Consider the following 19,686-nt stretch of genomic DNA (forward strand, 5'->3'; position numbering starts at 1 on the left):
GAATGAAGACATTCCCGAGGACAAATGACTTCTTAGAAGTACACTGGGCAGGCAGTTGTCATGCAACGGGATTGACCTGTGTGCGTTCAGAGCCCCTGGTTGGGGACAGTCGCTGTCAGGGTCCCTGCATAGGCTCCTTGCCTCTCATACTCTCAGGCGTCTGATCCTATGCTCCACACAGGGAGGAGGCCTGCCTGGTGTGCCAGATTTGCTGGGGGACCGGGTCAGGATGACAGAAGGCCCTGAGCCGACACCCCGTTTTACACCCCTTGCTGAAGACCAAGCCAGAGCACTCCTGGCATGGGGAGCTTGCGGCTCCGAACAGGATGCTCCAGGGGTGCAGTCACCCTGGCTCTGGCTCTCCCTGGCTAGGATGTCACACTGGGAAGGGCCCATCCCGGGGTCCTATGCTGTGGCTTCGACTCCTCTCTCCACTCGGATCCATGGATCTTCTCCTGGGGTATCCAGAGAGACATACCCCCAATCACAAAGCAGCAGGTAGTCACCATGCCCTCTGCACTGAGCCCACGCTTAGCCTCTCATGGCTGGGCATCCCAGCCGCAGCTAGGGCCTGCTTCTTCTGTGTCCCCGTTTCAAATGTGAACAGTGGCGCTGAGAAATTACACCTGAGTTCACCCAGTCACATAGCCTTTGACCAAAGGCTGACTTGAGTCCAGAACCCAATCTTCTTTCCCGGCCTGGAGTATAGTTCCGCACGCACGCATGCACGCACGCACGCACGCACGTAGAGCACACACATAGGCATGAACTTTCTCACCCATACACTTATGTGCCCCATAGGTTGTTACTGGAGTTGTTAGGCTCAGATCCTAGGCCCTGGCAGCCTAACAATCCAGGCTTGGCCATCACTTTCTGGGTGCCAATTAAACAGACGCAAAATAGTGAAAAACAGAAAGGAAGGGACCAAGAGTCCCAGTAACCCTGGCCCCCAGTAACCCCACCCCCCAGTAGCCCCATCCCCCAAAGTCCATATTCAAGACGGTGACATGAAGCTTCGCTAAGAGGCACACCAACTAAGCAGCCTTTGTTGAGGGCTGGCCCCGTCACTCACTGACCCCTCATTGTCTTGGCTCCAGACTCACCGTGAGGTGGTCTAAGGAGCTGTCATAACTGTGCATTCATTCTCTTTGAGGGATCCGAGTTCCTCCTCTGACTGGCACCCGGACGCCAGCCTTTTCTTTCTCTCAGCGTGAACTCCCTGGGAGAAATTCTAGTTGCTGGGGCCCATTGTTTCAGTGGTCTGAGAGCCAGGAGGAGGGGGCACGAGATCTCTCCTCCTCCCCCCCAGACACTTAGCTTTCACAGACCCCAGCGTGTCTAGAACGAACACACACACACACACACACACACACACACACACACACACACACACACACACACGAGCAAGCGTTGCATTTCTTTCCAGGCCTTCCAGATGTGTTGAGGGTTATGGGTTATGGGTGAAGGCTGGCTGGTCACCTGTCCTTGGCTGTCTACCCGGCTCGCACACCTGCCCAGATACACCACACCACTCCCTTTAACTCAGTGCCTTGCCCTGGCCTGGGCCCCCACTTCCCAGTTGCTGGATGAGCGACACACTCTTGTGTGGCTCCGTGTGTCCTGCCCTCTGAGAAGGCAGGAGAAACAGAGCAGGGCCTCGGTCCTTTTCCAGCCCTGTCCCATGCCTGCCTTGCCCATCCAGGTTCGCTCTTGGCATTCAGTCCTCGAAGGATCAGAGGGACTCCGGGAGCCTTGTAAAAGCTGCGCTGTGAGAGGCCATCCTACTCCAGCACTGCAGGAAGGCCCTGGGGTGACCCAGAGAGCAAAGGTGACTGGCTCAGGAGGACCCAAGTGTGGAGGCCTTTGGTGGCCCCGGCTACTAGTCTCCAGTGTCTCACAGCCTCAGTGCGGCCCCTCACAGAGTCACTGGGGTCCCCGTAACTAACAACAAGGGGAACTCCTGGGATTGAAACTAACAAGTGGCAGAGGTTGGGTGGCCTTGGGGAGGAGAGCCGCGCTCTCAGGCTTCCTTTAGGGTAGAGGAAAGAAAACAATTACTAGATATTGGGAGCCATCCTGGGGGATGTCACGGAACCCCAAGGTTTAATGAGGCCCACCTCGAAGGCTGAGCTGAAAGAACACAGGGGCTGGTCCAGTGTTCCTCTGCTGGACCCAGGGAGGCCTAGGATGTAAACCTAGGCAGGTGGCCTCTGAGTTCGCTTCCTCCGTTCCTTCCAGCTTCTTCCGCCAGAGTTTGGCAGTTATAGATGTGGAAGGCATGGAGATGGGGGACAGCACCCCACCCTGAACCTACAGTCTCCCCACTCCCCCACATTCTCCTTTCTCTTTCTGCCTGCCTTTCCCCGTTCCGACCCTCTCACCTTCTCCCCAGTGCTGGGGATTCTGTGCTAGGTAAATAAGTACTCCACCACTGAGCTATGCTAGGTAAATAAGTACTCTACCACTGAGTTATACCCTCAGCAGCTGTTTTATTTGGGGGAGGGGATCGTGCTAAGTTACTCCAATTTGCTATCCTCCGGCCACTGCTACCAGCGTATCTGAGAGATGATTATGGACATGTGCCCTCAGACTAGGCTTGTTACAGGCTCTTCTGTCCTCTAGATCGACTCTTACCAGTAGCCTAGAGAGAAGCCTGCAGATCAGAAGAGGTGACCCGGAGAACTCTTCCCCAGGGAACGTGAGGTGTGGCGACCAGCCGTGAGTGGGTCTCCAATGCCCAGACTCCTAGCAGCATCTGTCTGTCTGGCCTGCTTGAACTCAGTATTGTGAATGGACTCACTTGTACCTTGGGCTTGTAGGCTGAAAATTGGGTTTCTGAGACTTAGACGGGTTCTTTGTGGAGTGACGCTGTGTTCTGCTCCTGCTGGGTGACGTTTGCTCTGCTGTGGGTGTGTTTCAGCTTGTTAATCCTCTGGTGACAGGACATGTCTAGTTAGGCCTGGGACAGACAGGAACACTGTGGTGTCTGTGCCCGCATTCCCATTGCGGGTGTGTGGGAGTTAGTCGCCAGGCTGTGGGGTACACTTACGGTCACCGGAGAGTTACCGTGAGTCGGGCCTGACCACTCTTTTTCCTGAATAGTTACATTCTCACTGCTTCTGAGGGGATGAGAGGCCTAGGGCAGGGGGTACTAAAAAGTGCATTTCCTGTTTGTTTTTAAATATTGAAAAGGACAAAGAATTTCCGCTTGCTATGTACCTGCTTGCCCTTTTTTAGGGCTTTAAAAACTGAACCATGATCACATGTCACGAAGCACCCAGATCTTAACTGTCGAGCGTGCAGAGCTGCCTGTCATCCTCAGTAGACTCGGAGAAAGTTTTAGTAGAGGGAACAGAATGGAAGAGCCAGAGGACCAGGGCCACATGTTAGATAACATGTGTCTAGATATGACAGAGATGTTGCACTCACGAAATTTCAACAATATAGTTGTCTAAACAAGACCTGGATAATGGTACCGGTTGTTATGCCATCGTGGACGGAGGAAATCTTACAAGGTCCCGTCCTTAGGTGAAGAACTACAGGCAATCAGTGGCTACCGAAAGAGGGAGAATCCATTTCCTTCAGGGACAAGCTCCCTGATAGATTATCCAGTCCCCAGTAGTCACTCTAAACACGTCCACATAGGACCAGCAGAGTCAATAGGTTATATTATATATATGAAGTTTATTCTTATAATAGATTATATATGTGTGTGTAACAACAATAACTAGAGAAGTTGGGGATTTGAGAGGGAATAAGGGTAGAGATGGGAGGAGTTGGTAGGGGTGATAGAAATACAATACTCATGTATGAAATTCTCAAATAAAAAAATAAATTAAGAAAAAATAACACACACTGAACCATGCGCAGGTCTGCGGTAGTCCTTTAAAATCACAGGAAAGTATGAATGAGCGTCGAGTCTCCCTTCTCAAGCCTGCGTCCCCACAAGCTGTCCCTCCCTGCCGGTGGCCTAACAGGCTGCTCAGGCTGTCTTCCTTCTAAAACACCACACAGACGTTATTCTCCTCACCGTTTGGGTCCTCGTTCCTGTGGCTTTTATATGGCAGGGTGTCTCTGTAGATGCAGGAAGAGATCCACCACATCCCTGGCTTCAACCCTCCCAAAGGGCACCAAAGCCCAGCCGGTCCCGAGCTCTATGTGGGTGTGGTGTTTTGCCAAGTTCTAAACCACCCGGCACCAGAGCCCGTATCTGGGCTTGTTGGATACCCGTAAGCTGTTCTTTGCATCCGTCACACTTGTGTGCCCAGGGGCCATTATTAAGTCAAAGGAGGGTGAGATAAGTGTGAACGCTGGTACCACAGCAGCTCTTTGGTTAAGGAGGTAACCACTGACAGGCTAGTGGTGTATACGGCGTGGAGACACTTCATCTGACCAGAAGAGAGGGAGCTGCTACTATTCATTATACTGCTCAAAACAATGCTAAATGGTAAACTTGTAAACAATGGAATTCTGGAACTTTCCATTTGTTCGTTTGTTTATTGGTTTTTTGAGACAGGATTTCTCTCTGTAGCCTTGGCCATCCTGGATCTCGCTCTGTAGACCATGCTGGCCTCGAACTCAGAGATCCGCCTGGCTCTGCCTCCCGAGTGCTGGGATCAAAGGTGTGTGTCACCGCCGCCCCGCTCCCTCCATTTACTATTCTTAAACCACAGCACTAGGTTTGAATGTGAGATGTCACTCCAAGGCTCATATGTGGAGGGGAGTTGCCAGCTGGTGGCCTTTTTGGAAGTGATTGGTTCCTGAGGACGCTGGCTTCCTGAGTGATCGGTAATTTGACAGACCCGCACAGGATTTGATGACGTTGTTGAGAATTGATGGACATTTTTAGGAGTTGGGGCCTCACTGGAGGAAGTCAGCCCCTGGAGGTGTGACTAGCTCTTTCCGCTGTCCCGTTTCTCTGTCCTTCTCTCCTCTTCTTGGTCACCCTGCCACACCTTAAGTCTAGAAACAGTGGAGCCTAATGGCTCTGAACTGTGACCTTTGAGGCTGTGAGCCCAAGTAAGAACTTCCGCCTTGCAGCTGTTTCTGTCCGGCGTCTGTCTGATGGGAAGGAAGGCCACTGACTGGCCCTATGGAGCCTAGATAAGGGAGATTGGGCCACAGGTGAAGAAGGGCCTCTGGATTCTGTTCAGAGTAACTAGATGGGGCTTCAGATCTTTAGTAATTCACTGATGTCCATATTGGGAAATGGGGATCCCAAAAAGGACCAGGGGAGAGAATTTGAGCATCCACTGTCTCCAAACAGTACAAGGGGCTATGATACCCGGTCCTCACCCTGGGGATCTGGTGGCTCTCCATAGGCCAAACATCTGGAACCCAGACCAGAGGCAGTGACCTGCCCCAAGCAGCAAGGCTAGAGAGTGGGGGAGGGGAGAGGAAGATGGCTCAGCATGAGGACCTAAGTTTGACCCTCAGAACTCTTTTTTTTTTTTAAAAAAAAAAAAAAAAAAAAATATGTGTTTGTAGCCTCAGCACCGGAGGAGCAGAGACAGACAGGTCCCCGGGGCTCAATGACCAGCCAGCCTCACCTAATCAGGAAGCCCCACGTCCTAGTGAGAGACCTTGTCTCGGAAGGGAGGAAGGAAATCCAGGTGACATCTCCTGACCTTCCACACGTGCACATGATAGAAGATGGAGGAGCTGGGTCTTCCACTCTGTCCTTCCCCAGTCCTCCTAGAAACCTGACAGCTCTGAGATCCCTTTGATACGAAGGCCTGTCTGAGTCCCCAGAGCCGCATGATGGCTCTCCCAGCATTCAGGAAAGAAGTGGCATCTGTGGGTTGTTTTTCCTTCCAAGTAAGGAGGGGACTGGAGCTTCCATGTGTCATCAGCACCCGCTTTGATGGGGACTGATGAGTCACTGAGCCGCACAGGGAGGCTTTTCACATACATGGGTTGTGGGTAAGCCCTCTTTCTGCCCTTTAAGGCAGAATTTTATTTGATTTCTCCCCCCCCCCCTTCTCTTTGTGGATGAGTTTTCCAGACATAACCAGAAGGCAGTGTCACCGTTCGGCATGCCCTCTGCTCCCCGGGAGGCTGTGGTGGCAGTGGGGTGCTCTGATCTGGAGATGCTCCCGGGGTGGCATGGTGGTTGCGTGGCCCAGTGGAGGAGATGACCGGTGGCCTGCTGTTCTGTGCTGGCCTCAGTGGCTCCTGCCTGCTCATTGGCTTGGAAACGAGGCTAAACAGAGACTTAAAAGAGCAGCCACAGCTGTCCCCACAGAGGGATTCGCCCTCGCCCTTCCAGAGGTGATCAGGCAGGTCCCTGGAAGCGGGGGAGGCTTGGGGAGAAGCTGATTCGCCAGTGTAGGTGTCAAAAGCCTGAAGCTCTTGTGGCATCGGGTGTTTGGAGCTTTCAGGGTGGCCCTGGAACCTACCGAGCCCCACAGACAGGCAGAGATATCCACTCATGGGGACACAGGGTCACCCAACAGAGCTGCTCCGGTGGCGACACCGTGCCAGGAGACTGTACCCCGAAAGTGGCAGAAAAACCGAGGCAGATCTATGGAGGCTCGAGCCAGACTCCCTGCAGGGGCTGTGTCTGTCCTTAGATGGGCTGGGTTTCCAGGACCGTAACAATAAAGGGCACCCAGAAGGTCAGGGCACCCAAGATGGCATCAGGCACCTGTAGGTGCCTACGGGCAAGGCTCTCGTTGAAGTCTGGGTTGGAGCCTCTGCACAGGTTCCCTGTCTCGTTGGTTCTCCAAAGGTGACTCACAGTCTCAAGTAGAGAGTCTGATTGTGAGGTAGGGGAGGGGCCCAGTTGGTAGAGCATGTGCCGAGCATGCACAAAGCCTTGAGTTCAATTCCCAGCACTTCATAAACCAGGGCCAGTGGTGTACACCTATCATCCGGGAACTCAGGAAGTGCAGTCAGGAGGGTCGGGCGTTCAAGGTCACTCTTAGTTATGTAGAAAATTCAAGGCCAGTCTGGCTGCATGTGACCCTGTCTCAAAGTCATGAACTGGGGGGTAGGGCCACTGTACACTGTGTTATACCAACATTCCCTCTGGATGGCACGAATGCAACCCAGGCTTCAACAGCCAGAGAAAAAGGAATGTGCAATGAGTGTTTGTTGAGTGACTACTAGATCCCATCCATTCATCCCATCTGTCATCTTATCTAAGCTGCACAGTGTGTCTGGGAGGTGACATTTTACAAACAATAGAACTAGCCCTCAGATAATAATTTTCTCAATGTAGCCAGGCCCCAATTCCACCTCGGCATCTGATACCTCCCTCTGTCCTCAGTAGGCCCCATCGCTGTGTCCCTCAGAGCTTAAGGTCAGGTGCCAATGCCTGGATGTGTTCCCTGGATTTCTCTGTTGTGCTCCCTCCTCTCATTGGTGGCTGAGAATTCACCATGATGCACTTTACCTGGAGCCCACACTCCTGGCATCCGATTGGGTTTTCCTGGGGTTCTCGGTGTTACCGTATGAATCCCAACTCCATCCTGGAAAGGGCAGTTGCCTGGTGCGAGATCAGGAGAAGGTACTAGGATCACACCTCATGCTACATCCAAGGATAATATCGTGGACTGTCAAAAACACACACAGAAGCCAACTGTACATTCCAGACCCTGGTTTTTCTCCAAGTTCTATTATCCAGGCTCCTGACAGGGTGTCGTGCCTGCAGCTTGGTGGAGGTTGCCCAGCACCCCTGGGGTGCCTCATAACTGCCTGTGACTCCAGATCCAGGGATCCAACAGATACCTTCTTCTTAGACATGCACACGATGCACATACATGCATGCAGGCAAAACATTCTTCATACACATAAAAGAAGTAAATCCAAAATAAAAAATTTAAAGCAACTTAAAGAAGGGTTTGTGTTGGCTCATAGCTTGGTCCTGCAGTCCACGATGGCGGGGGAGATGTGGGCGCAGGGAGCATGAGGCAGCTGGTCCAGCTGCATCCACGGTCAGGAAGCCGAGGGAGAGCCGAACACTGGTGCTCAGCTCCATTTGATTCAGTCTGGGGCCCCAGCCCCGCAGATGGTTCTGTTACAGTAATGATGGGTCTTCCCACCCCAGTCAGATCTCTTTGAAAACACTTTCACAGGACATGCCTGAGGTGTGTCTCCACGGCGAGTCCAAATCCTTCCACGTTGACGGCGAAGATGAGCCATCACAAGGGTTTGTGCTGAACAACTCCCCTGGCTTTACTGTTTAGTGAGAGGCCCCGCTACAGCCTGTCAGGGTGCAAGGGTTTGCCGTGGGTAGGGCCCCGGTCAGTCAAGAATGCCTGTGATTGAGGCCACCGAGCCAAAGGCATTGTGAGTGAGTGACCCCCAAGTTGAGGCTGGGTGTCAGGACCTCAGTGGGCCTCACTTTGGTGGCGTATAGAAGGTCCTGCCTCCGGGTACTGTGTGTGAGGTGCCTTGCAGAAGCAGGCGGGAGGGAAAGCCGCAGGAACTGGTCTGGACTAGTTCCCAGCAGGTGTTGAGACCGAAGAGCCAGGTGCTCAGACCTACTATTGATGTGTGGAGTGCTGGTTCTGTGACTGACACCGGGACCCCAGATCTCCTGGGCGTACTTGAGTGGGATGGCTCAGTGGTGTGTGAAAAAGGTGGGAAAGGGCCCAGACGAGGCTTCTGTGGAGTGCCCAGCCCGCCTGCCCCCTGCTTGTATAAGAGTGCATTCTCACTGTCTTGTTACCATCACCACCAACCATCCTTGTCTTCCCAGACGGGGGCTCTATTCCCATCCAGAAATAACGTCCCAATTTCCCTGCCCCAACCCCAACAACTGTCCTTCAACTCATTGTCCCCCGAGAGCTGACTCCTCTCAGTACCTTAACGTGAGTGGAATCACAGGAGACTTGGTCCCTCCGCAGAATGTCTTCCAGGGCATGTAGGCTATAGCAGGGGTCAGCGTTGCCTTCCTTTTAAAGACCGTGTAATGCAGTCTTTGTAATGTAATGTGGTACGTACAGTGCGTGTCTGTACCACAGCTGGTTCATGAGCTTGTGCACCTGGGTTCCTTCCACCTCTTGGCTGTTGTGAATAATGCTGTTATGAACAGGGGCGTACAGATACACTCACTCAACAGACTGGTACCCACCCAATGTCTGGGTACCACCCATCTACAGTGCACCCGAGCGTGGAGTCTCTTAAGCCTTAGAATGCTTCTGATGTGTAGCTGGGATTGAGGGTCTTAGCAGGATTTTCAGGGTGGGCGTTAGTCCTGGGGAAGCTTGTGGGAAGAAGCCTTGATTAGTGGGTGTTTTGACGGTGTCTGCTGTTGTGAAAGGAAGATGCTGGGTAGAATCTTCCCCCATGGTTTCTCTTTGCCAAGGACCGTACGTCAGCTGAGGCTGACGTCCCTGTCCGAATTCTCCTGGAGATTCTCCCTGCACCCCGCCAGGTCCCCAGGTAGCTCCCTCTGACATCACGGATGATGCAGGTGTAGAGCGTTGTGGATGACTGGGCCCAGCCTGCTTGAGGCCACACAGGGCTAGTCTTCTGCACGGCAGCAGAGCCAGGGCAGGCTTTGGGGGTGGTGATGCAGATCCCACAGCCCGCTGAGGTGTCAGAGAGAACAGCCTGGCAAGACTAAGGAAAAGAGAACCCAGCACATACCAAACGGAGGCTGAGCTGAGGGTCTCTTACTGTGAGCCCTTGGTGAAGTGATAGAGCCAGGATCAGCCTGGCTCAAGAGACAGCTAGATTAGAGGGGCCAGGGCCCTCGGCCGCAGGTCAGCCCTCACCTGCTGCTTCCCAGGTATATGGGTTTCCCAGGACCTCCAGATCCAACTGTCTTGAAAAAAAACCCTCCGTCTTGTCTCCCTCTGCCTCTCCCTCTGCCTCTCCCTCTGCCTCTCCCTCTCCCTCTCTCTCTCCCTCTGTCTCTCCCTCTCCCTCTGTCTCTCCCTCTCCCTCTGTCTCTCTCATAGCTCTAGGGCCAGAGTCAAGGTGTGAGCAGGGCCTTGTTCCCTTGGAGTCTTCTGGGGGGTATCTTTGCCTGACTTTGTCCAGCTTCTAGGGACTGCAAGCGATTCTTGGCCCTTCTTCCTTACAGCCATGCAGCTTCGTTCTCTTGTGTCTGCACATGTGGTATTGAGTGTGTGTGTGTGTGGGGGGGGGAGTTTCCATGTGATATTTTTGCAAGGGCACCAGTTCAGGACCCAGCCTAGTTCAGCATGATCTCATCTTACTCGATCTCATCTGCAAAGACCCTGTTTCCTAATAAGGTCACAGTCAGATGCCCAGAGTTGTGACTGGGATATAGCTCCTGGGAAGACACAGTTCAACCCACACTGTCAGCAGGGTGACCCTGGACAAGGGAACGGTTCCTTCCATCACCATCTGATCTGTGCCACAGGTTGGGATGAGTCTACCCCACAGCCAGCCAGCAGGTGTGGGGGGTTGGATCTTGCTCTTACAGGGCTCGGGAGTCTCCAGGGTTTCCTGAAAGCCCTTGGTGCAGACTGCAGTCCCTGCCCAGATCTGCAAGGCCAAGTCTGTATTTGGCTCAGACCCCTGGGGTTCCCTGTTCCTGACAGTTGTTTGAAGGATGTGCCTCTGGTCCTGATGCTGAGGTTTGATTCTCCTCTCTGCCTTGAACAAACTACCAGCAGCAGTTTCATTACCCCAAGTGGCTCGGCTACCCTGTACAATATTGCAGAGAAAGTGGGAGCTTCATCCCTGCCTCCAAGGAACATGAGCTCAGTGGGAAGCACAGTGCATCAATGCGATGATCAGTTTGTGCCTGGGATGCAGCGCAAGTGGGATGTGGTACCCAGCTGGGAGTCTGACACCTAGGTGGGTCATCCACTCATCAGCCAGATTCATGGTTACCCAGGCAACCAGCTGATGCCCAGAGCCAGTAGAGCAGGACACCCACCTGGGTCTTGTTTCCTTGGCAGCAGGAATAGCTACAGGGAGCCTGCCTATGGTGGTCACTTAGGAGGCTGAGAGCCTAAGCTGTGTCCTTTTACCAGACAAACTACCCATCTCCCCAGGAGCTGGCTCCTCAGGCACACATCAGCTGGACTCGCAGCTGACAGGAAGGGACAGCAGACGTTGAGGAATGGAAGGCACAGGTTTTTTAAGTTGTTATTGTTATGTTTATTTTATGTGTACGGGTGTTTATTGCATATATGTCTGTGACTGATGCCCACGTAGGCTAGAAGACAGTGTCAGTCAGTTCTCCTGGGATTGACGTGAAGGTACAGATAGTTGTGAACCACCATGTGGATGCTGGGATTCAGGTCCCCTAGGAGAGGAGCCAGTGCTCTTCACTGCCGAGCCATCTCTCCAGAACCCTGGGTTCACCCTGCTTGATGGCGTGCGGTCACACAGGTTACAAACTCGGCTACCCTACTTCTCCTGCGATGACTGGCTGTGCAGCTTAACCGCTCAGCCTCCATTTTCTCATCTACAATGTGGGGGCTCACCTCGCTGAGGTACTGTTGAGATGACAGAAGTTAATGTGAGGAGGGCCTGGGAAGATAGCTTAGTCAGTAAAGCTTGTCTTGCAAACTTGGAGACCTGAGTTCAATACCCAGAACTCATGTGAAAAAAGCCGGGCATTGTGGTGTGCTCTTGAAATCCCAGTGCCGACAGTTGGATTACTACTTGCTCACTTGGCAAGTTCCGGGGCCAGTGAGAGACCCTATCTCAGCAAACAAGATGGACAGCTCCTGAAGAGTGACACCCAAGACTGGCCTCTGGCCTCCACTTGTACCCTCACACGTATGGGTACCTACACAAACACACAAGAAGATAATGCGTTAGGTATTGAGTACAGAGCCTGACCAGTACAGAGCCCTCCAAAAGGAAGAGCAAAGGCATCACAACCTACAGCTGCTCCTGTCTAGGGAGTAGCCATGGTTATCTCACTGGTAGCATTGCTGGAGTGTGTTATGTCCCCTCCCTGTCCCCCACACCTGAAAAACAAAAATGGATGAATTCCTCTACTGATGAGCAGGGGCCAGCAGTGATTGCTGGCCAAATCTAGGTCCCCTGAAAGACCCACATGGTTCAGCGGAAGTCACCGGATGGCCATCCAGATGTTTGCAGAGAACAGAGGCAGAGATGGGAACAGCCCAGCACCTATCAATGGACAAGTAGCTCAGCAGCAGTTGATTTGGCCACACGATGAATTCCATATCCTGAGAAGGACTGAATATTGACAATCACTGGGGTGCCTGTCAACTCTGAGGCCAGCTTGCTGAGTGACAAAAGCCTGGCTCAAAAGGCCATGTGTTTGTATGACTCCAGTTCCGTGACTTGTCCGGAAACCAGAAGGAGACTAGCTGTTGGAGGGGAAGGGGCGTTGACTGTTGGAGGTCCTCAGTTTCCTTTGGGATGACAGCTATGCATGGTGTGCTACGGAACTATATGCTTCAGGATGCCTGGTGGTTCATCAGTGTCTGATTTTTACCTTCATAACGGACATGTATATACAGCAAAGACAGCAGAGCTCACTCTCAGACTTGGAGTCCCCAGACAGCCAGGGTCACAGGCTTTCTCAGCTATCTGTTGGCTTTCCGTTGCTGTGACAAACACCATGACCAAAAGTAACTCGGGGAGGAAAGGGTTTATTTCATCTTTCAAGCCTGCGGCAAAGGAAGGATCTTCATCAGAGAGAAGCAGAGTATTCACCTTCGCCTTCAAATATTTCTAGATCAGAAGGGCCCACCTTCTGATAAAAGCAGCTTGCATTTACAGCATTTTAATGCTTTTATTAGCTTATTAATTATACATGATGGTGAGCTTCATCATGACAATTTCATACATGTCTATGATATGTCTAGAAGGCTGTGTGTTTGCCCGCACCAACATCCACAGCCCATAGCAGGTGTAGAGTCAGGACAGGGGTGTAATCAGCCTGCCTTTCTCACTGGGTGTGCAAGGGACTCTGGGGGCTACCACATAAATTAGTAACTTTTCCTGTCACTGTGATGGAGTGAGTACCTGACAGGAACAACTTCAGGGAGGAGAGGTTTGTTCAGGCTCACAGCCCCTCGTGGGGGATCACACACGACAGCAGACAGGTGGTAGCTGCTTAGGACATGATGCCAGCTAGGGAGTGAAGAGACAGGGCCAGAAGCAGAGCCCACCTGCAGCCTTCGTGCCCCACCCTCACCACCTGCTCCCAACATCCAGAAGATCTCGCCAACTCCGCAAACGGCTCCAGCACCTGGGGACCGAGTGTTCACACACAGGAGTCTGTGGGGGACATTTCACTATGAAACCACACTTTGGAGGAAAAGCCTGAGGGGGGGGTACCTGTTTAGGCCTGTCCATCCTGCACCCCGTCGCTCATATGTAAGAGGATTGCTTTGAATGTGGCCCAGCACAAAAGTGCTAACATTATAATGGGCATGCGTGCTTTGTGTGTGTGTGTGTGTGTGTGTGTGTGTGTAGGTGTAGGTGTCAGTGTCGTGTTGCAGTGTCAAAAGGTTGGACACACCCACTAGCTGGGGGCTTGGAGAACCCATGTTCCCTATGGAAGGAGGCAGATAGAGGCTGTGTCCTTGTGCTGAGCACAATGCTGTCTGCTCTATGGAGAGGCAGATGAGCTGGACCTTGGGCATGGTGACAGGGGCCTGGCACTGCCCCATAGCTCTTTCTGTGGTGACACCAGTGTCCTCCATCTGCACCGTTTGGTGTAGCGGCCACTTCTCAGCAGCTGCAGAGCGACTGCATGGCTGAGAAGCTGCCTTCCACTTACATTTCATTCTAATTAAGTTGACTGTCAGAAGCCCCCTGGGGCCAGGAGCTTTCAGACAGGCCAGGCAACTCCATGCAGGACCTGGAAATAAAGTGTCAAAGCCAGTCCACGTCCTCCCTAGCTTGCTAAGCTCCATCTCCGTAGGGACGTCCTCCCCTCCGCAGCTCCTCAGAGTACCCGTGACAAGTGACGAGGAGCATGCGTACTTGTGGGCATGCGAGCCTCAGAGGCTGCAGCAGGCAGCAGAGCTGTGTGGCCCCCCCTCCTTGGGAAAAGCGTTTCCAGTACATTCTGAGCCACACCTCTCCTGGTGAGGGGAGGGACACCCACCTGATGACAGCTTGTCTCCTGTGAAAGAGAGCTAAGAGGCTCCACTCTCTCAGGCGTGAGAACCCCAGTGTCTTGTGCCCGCTTCTGCCACAGGAGCAGTTTCCAGAGAGATGGCTGGTGTTGCCCAGGTAACGTCCCTTCCTTGATAAGCAGAGAGGGTGAGGACAGCCATGGAGTGACTGGCTCTGCCAGAAGGGAAGCAGGAGGCACTGCCTGCTGGCTCTGTTCATCGTTGGCTGGGGGCGCTTTGCCACAAATGCTGAGAGCCTTTCCTAGTCTTGCCTGCTCTGGACCACTCCCTCCTGAGATTGGTAGGTGATGTTATCTGTCTGTAGTTGTGCAGCCAGGAAGTAGATTAAGTGCTTCATGGGTGTTCTTTCATGGAGAATCCCAGCAAGCCTTTGGAAGTAGTTACCGTTTTTACTGCTTTGCGGATGAGGGATGGCAGTCAAACAATAGACTGTAAATCCCAGGGCCTGTCTGCTCTTCTCACCAGTCTCCTTAGGACTTAGCATAATACTTGGCACGTTATGATAGAAGGCTTCACGTAATCTTTGTTGGATGGGGGTAGTGAGTAGGTAGGTGGTGGGTGAGTGGGCAGATGGGCAAGTGAATAGATGGGTGAAGGATGGGTGGATATATGAGTAAGTGGGTGGTGGGGATGGAGGGATGAGTGCATAAACTTTTGGGTGAAAGATGGGTGGGTAAGTGAGTGATACGATGGCTAGGTGAATGAGTAGGTAAATAGGTAGATGGATATGGATAAGTCAGTGAACAGGTAGATAAATGAAGACTAAGTGGATGGTAGATAGAAAGGTAAATGGGTGGGTTGATGAATGAATGGGTGAGTGGATAGATAGGTGAATAGGTGGATAGATGGATAAATGGATGAGTGGGTGGGTGAAGGATAGATAGATAAATACCTGATGGATGGATGAATGGGTAGATGGTAGAAATAGAGTTTAAATTTGAGCTGAAATCTGCTTATTGCAAAACCCATACTCTTAACAGGCCATGTTGCCTTTGGCTTTATCTGCTCACCTGTATCTTCCTAGATGGCATTATATATTTTAAAAATAGCTTATTTGAGGTATAAGTTACATGGCATTACTATTAGCTATAGTAAGTATGCAGCTTGATGGTTTTAGTAAATTTATGGCTTGACCAACTGTATGTCTTATGTCTGACTTCTGTCACTAGACACAGTGACCATGAGGTGATCTAGGCTGTCGCAAGATGCATTCATTCTTTTTTCCATTTTTTCCCCCACATTTCCAGGGTGGCTCCACCACATTGACTTTGTTCATGGACACTCATGTGCTTATCTCTGTGGGACTAGGTTTTTCTTTTTTTTTCTCTGGCAGATTTCTAGAAACAGAATCACTGAGCTATGCGGTCAGTGCATGCTTGGCATCTTCAGACTGCCAAACAGTCAGGGACATAGCTCAGCGGTAAGAACACGTGCAAGATCCTGGGTTTGATTCCCCAGCACAAGAGGGCAGGAGGCAGGGACTTGAATGATTTTGCCATGTGTGGCTGTACGTTTTCACTTCACAAGAGCCGTGCTCAGGGATTGGTGTGACCACAGCCTTGCCAACATTTGATATTGCCTATCTTTTCCCATCACAGTCATCTCAGTGGGCGTGAAATGGTATCTCTGTACCACTGTAATGTGTATTTCCACAGTAGCTCGCTTGTAATGGCGAGCATCAGAACCATTTTGTTTGGTTGCCTTGCTTTTTGTTGTTTTGCATTGACACACAGTCTCAAGTTGTCTGGGCTGGGCTTGAATGCTTACATAGCCAAAGAGGACCTTGAGTTCCTGCTCCTCCTGCCTCCCCCCACAGTGCTGGTGTGACAGTTGTGTGTGCCACCATGGCCTGCTGTGAGCATCTCTCCGTGTGTCTACTCCCAAACTTGGATCTGACTCATGAGCCAGGGCTTGGCAAGGCACTGTTGATGCAGGGCCAGGTGGCAGCTCAACAGCCAAGCCTGGGTTTGAACATGGGCTTCATATTGTCAGCCCCCACACTAAGTCAAGCCTTATAATAACATCAGTCATGTGCCCAGCCACAAGACAGCTTCAGGACCCTTCCCTCCCCTCCACAACTCCTGGCTCCTGGCAGAGCAGACTCAGTGGGAAGACTGTTGCCTCTAGGGAGCTAGGATTCCAGAAGTGGCCTCATCCTAGCCCCCACCATGACTCACCACCCGCTGAGCTCATCAGAGGGATGATTCTAACATGTCACCTGGGGCGTGGCTAAGGACCTGGAACCCTGGATGGTCTGCTCCACCCACTCCCTGCCTGCAGCATCATTACCCTCCTACCCACTGCTCCTGCCCATTCCCTCTCATACTTCTCACCCACTGATCACCTGTGTCCAGCCCGTGGCTTTATTCCTGACCCTTACCCTGCCACCAAGCATCCTTGACACCTCTTCAGTGTCTCTTGGCTGACCCATCCTGCCTCTCCCCTTGACACCGCTGCTCTCAAGGGCTGGGATGGAAAAAGTGAGGCCTTTAGGGACTCAGCAGTCCGTTTTGACTCGTGCCAGTTTGAGTCTCTGTGGCTGCTTGGCTTTAGGCTGGTTGCTTCTCCCTCCTGGCTGTGACGGTCTTGTGAATTGGGATTCCAACGGTCCTACAGCAGATGCTATGGCCGCTCTGTCCTGCTCACGGCATCATCTGCCTTTGCAGCCTGCTCACCTTGGATACCATGACTGTGCCTGAATGGTCGTGGCTCTGAGAACATCTTGGCTCAGGCTCCAGAAAGACATCAGTGTTAGACTTAAGGGAACATGTGGATCTGTGGCCTCTGCTCCCTGAATTGCAGGCAGATCTGCCTGTGTTTGAAAGCCTCTAGCAGGATTGAATTTCCACTACCCACGTAGATGGCATTGCCAGGTGCCCATATCATCAGGGTAGAAAGTGCCCATTTATTGCCTGTTGGGTTTTTTTTTTTTTAATGTTTTTATGTACAGAGACAAGCATGATCTGTTTCACTGGGTAAGTGACCTGGAACAATCCATTCAAGGTCACTTAAGTCCATCTTGGCCAAGCCCATGCCCTTCTAGATGGGCTGGTGGTTAGAGCAGATGGGGCAGTAGTGAGAACTCTGGCAGAACTTCTGTGGGTGGCTCCAGTAGAGCTGCTGGCGACCCGTCTTGCCTTCAGATGGACAGCGAGGAGAAAGGCCTCCCCATCTCTTGCTCACCCTCTGCACCAACGTCTCCTCTGACTCCTTTGCCAATCATAAGCTATTTGACTGAGAATCTGTTTGCAGGATGCTCTAACCTGGGCCGGCCGTCCAGGTCCTAGGGTCTTGGAACTGAACCAGACAGTGCTCATCAGAACCTAGCTAGCAGTGTGCCTACTCCTGTCCTGTGCTAACTGAATGTTAGCCCTTGGCACAGCCTTGGCACCGTGTCTGAACGCTATCTCTGAAGGCAGTGTCCCTCAGCTAAAGGAAGGCCTGTCAGTACCACGGCCAGGTCACTGGAGGTAAGGGTTGGTCTCTGAAGCTAGTCTGCCTCTGGCTCCCTCCCTCTGTCTCTATGGCAATGGTCCTCAACCTTTTAATACAGTTCCTTATGTCATGGTGACAGCCTCCCTCAACTGTAAAATTATTTTCGTTGTTACTTTGTAACTGTAAATTTGCCACTATTGTGAATGGTAATGTCAATATCTGATATGTGGGCCCTGTGCTGAGAACCACTGCTCTATGGTGTCTGTTCTGAAAGCTGTCCATGGCTGCCCACCCCATAGGCTGGTTATATTTTGCAGAGTTCCTGTTTGAAATAGGGTCTCTTTGTAGCCCATGATGGCCTCAAATGTGCGCGCGCGTGTATGTGCGTGTGCGTGTGCGTGCGTGCGTGTGCGTGTGCGTGCGTGCGTGCGTGTGTGTGTGTGTGTGTTACGTGAGAGAGACTGGGGGGGAGGGAGGGAGGGAGGAGAGAGAGAGAGAGAGAGAGAGAGAGAGAGAGAGAGAGAGAGAGAGAGAGAGAGAGAGAGAGAGAGAGAGACTGGAGCTCACTGACTCAGCCAGGATTGGCTGGCCAGCAAGCCCCAAGGATCCTCCCATCTCCCCTCCAGCGCTGGGATTACAGGCACATGCCACCGTTCATGCTTGCCCAGTAAGCATTTTACCGGATGATCCAGCTCATCGCAGACCCGTGGTCTCTGGCTTCCAAATGAGTGCTTGGATTACACACATGTGGCACCACAGCCAGCCATGTTGTGTAGAGTTTATATGAGGGTTGGCCATGACCATGCTTGCCACATATATTAATGACGGCTACTTCTGGGTTGTAGGATACCCCCCCCCCCCCCGGCCTTGTGCTTTTTAGTATGGTTTCAATTTTTTTTTTTAAATGAGTGAACATCATCTTTACAGAAATAATTAAGTAATTCTTCTTTCAAACATAATAGCTTGCAGAAGGATTTATGGGAACTTCCACTCGGCACAAGTGGCATGACCTGGGGATGGATTGTCTTGGTGATCCTCATTGTGTGACGACACTTTAAAAAAATAATTTATCGGTCTTTGACAAGGACATGGTTTTCTAGTACACACTGAAACCCGAGAGTCCAGAGCTCAGGGGGCGATCAGTCAGCAGCCTCGAGGAAAACACCAGTGACAGGTCCAGAGAAGCCTGTGTAGACCTGGGTGTATACATCTTGTCATTAAAATAATGAAGTCGGGGACACACTCATGGCCACCCTCTTCACCAACATAAAACATCTGTCGCTGGGGTGCTCGGCCCCAGCAGAACTTGCCACGCTTCCTCCGTCCTCAGAGCGTGGAAGTCCGTGGACGTTCCCGATTCCCTTCCACCCCCGGCACTGTGCACGGTGCTGCTTTCACCTCTGTAGCCCGGTGTCAGCCTCCAAGGAGCGCTGTGGGGAACCAGGGGCTCCAGCACAGAGCCGTGAGGTCAAGGAGGTGGGAGGAGAGAGGGGCTGGGACAAGTTGACAGACGGAAGAACTAGAGTGAAGAAAGAAGGAATGGTGGGGGGCAGGGTGGGCATTTAAAAATGCCACGGGGAGCTGGGCGTGGTGGCACACACCTGTAGTGCCAGAGGCAGGAAGATGAGCAGTTGGAGGTTAACCTGGACCGCCTAGCAAGTTCCAGGCCATCCTGGGTTGCTTGACACCCTTCCTCAACAAAACAGAAAACACCCCGTAGATACAATTTCTGCGTAGATACATGTTAGGCGGCAGGAGGGGGGTCAACCAGCAAGTAGGTAGCACCAGGAAAGCGCAGAGTGCGCGAAAAAGGATGGAGTGTGCCGTTTGTGCCCCTGTGGGCTGTAAGTGTGTGAAAAAGACAAATTATGTATCAGAGTTTCATTCATATCGGATGTTCTGTCTGGGGAGTGTGTGTGTGTGTGTGTTTGTGTGTCTGTCTGTCTGTAACTTCGTAAAGGAAATCAACTATGTGGGACTAAGATAGATGTGGGTCTTACTGAGGCGGGGAGGCATTTCTCTAGTACCTCCCACCTCCTAATGTATGGATGTGGGACCTAGGGCCCTTCAGGTGAAATCATTTCTAAAAAAGAACCATTCTCACCCTGGTTCCATCCCCATCCTGTGGGATTGGGGATGTGCACCCACACACACACCCCATCTCCCAATACCTTTTCAGCCCAGGTCCTCAAAT

General features: G+C 52.1%; 1 protein-coding gene across 3 annotated transcripts in view; it reads left to right on the forward strand.

The window, feature by feature from the left end:
• Cmip (c-Maf inducing protein) overlaps positions 1–19,686 on the forward strand; it is a 198,886-nt gene that overhangs the window by 130,599 nt on the left and 48,601 nt on the right. The window contains exon 1 of one of the 3 annotated variants that reach the window (XM_016004941.3): positions 14,030–14,154. The exons of the other annotated variants lie outside the window; for them this stretch is intronic. Within the exon in view, the coding sequence (XP_015860427.1) occupies positions 14,137–14,154 (18 nt within the window). The 5' untranslated portion in view covers positions 14,030–14,136. Of the gene's footprint in view, positions 1–14,029; positions 14,155–19,686 lie in introns of those variants that run through there. 3 annotated transcript variants of the gene reach the window in all.

Source organism: Peromyscus maniculatus, chromosome 5 (genome assembly GCF_049852395.1).
Source record: "Peromyscus maniculatus bairdii isolate BWxNUB_F1_BW_parent chromosome 5, HU_Pman_BW_mat_3.1, whole genome shotgun sequence".
Classification (NCBI taxonomy): Eukaryota; Metazoa; Chordata; class Mammalia; order Rodentia; family Cricetidae; genus Peromyscus; species Peromyscus maniculatus.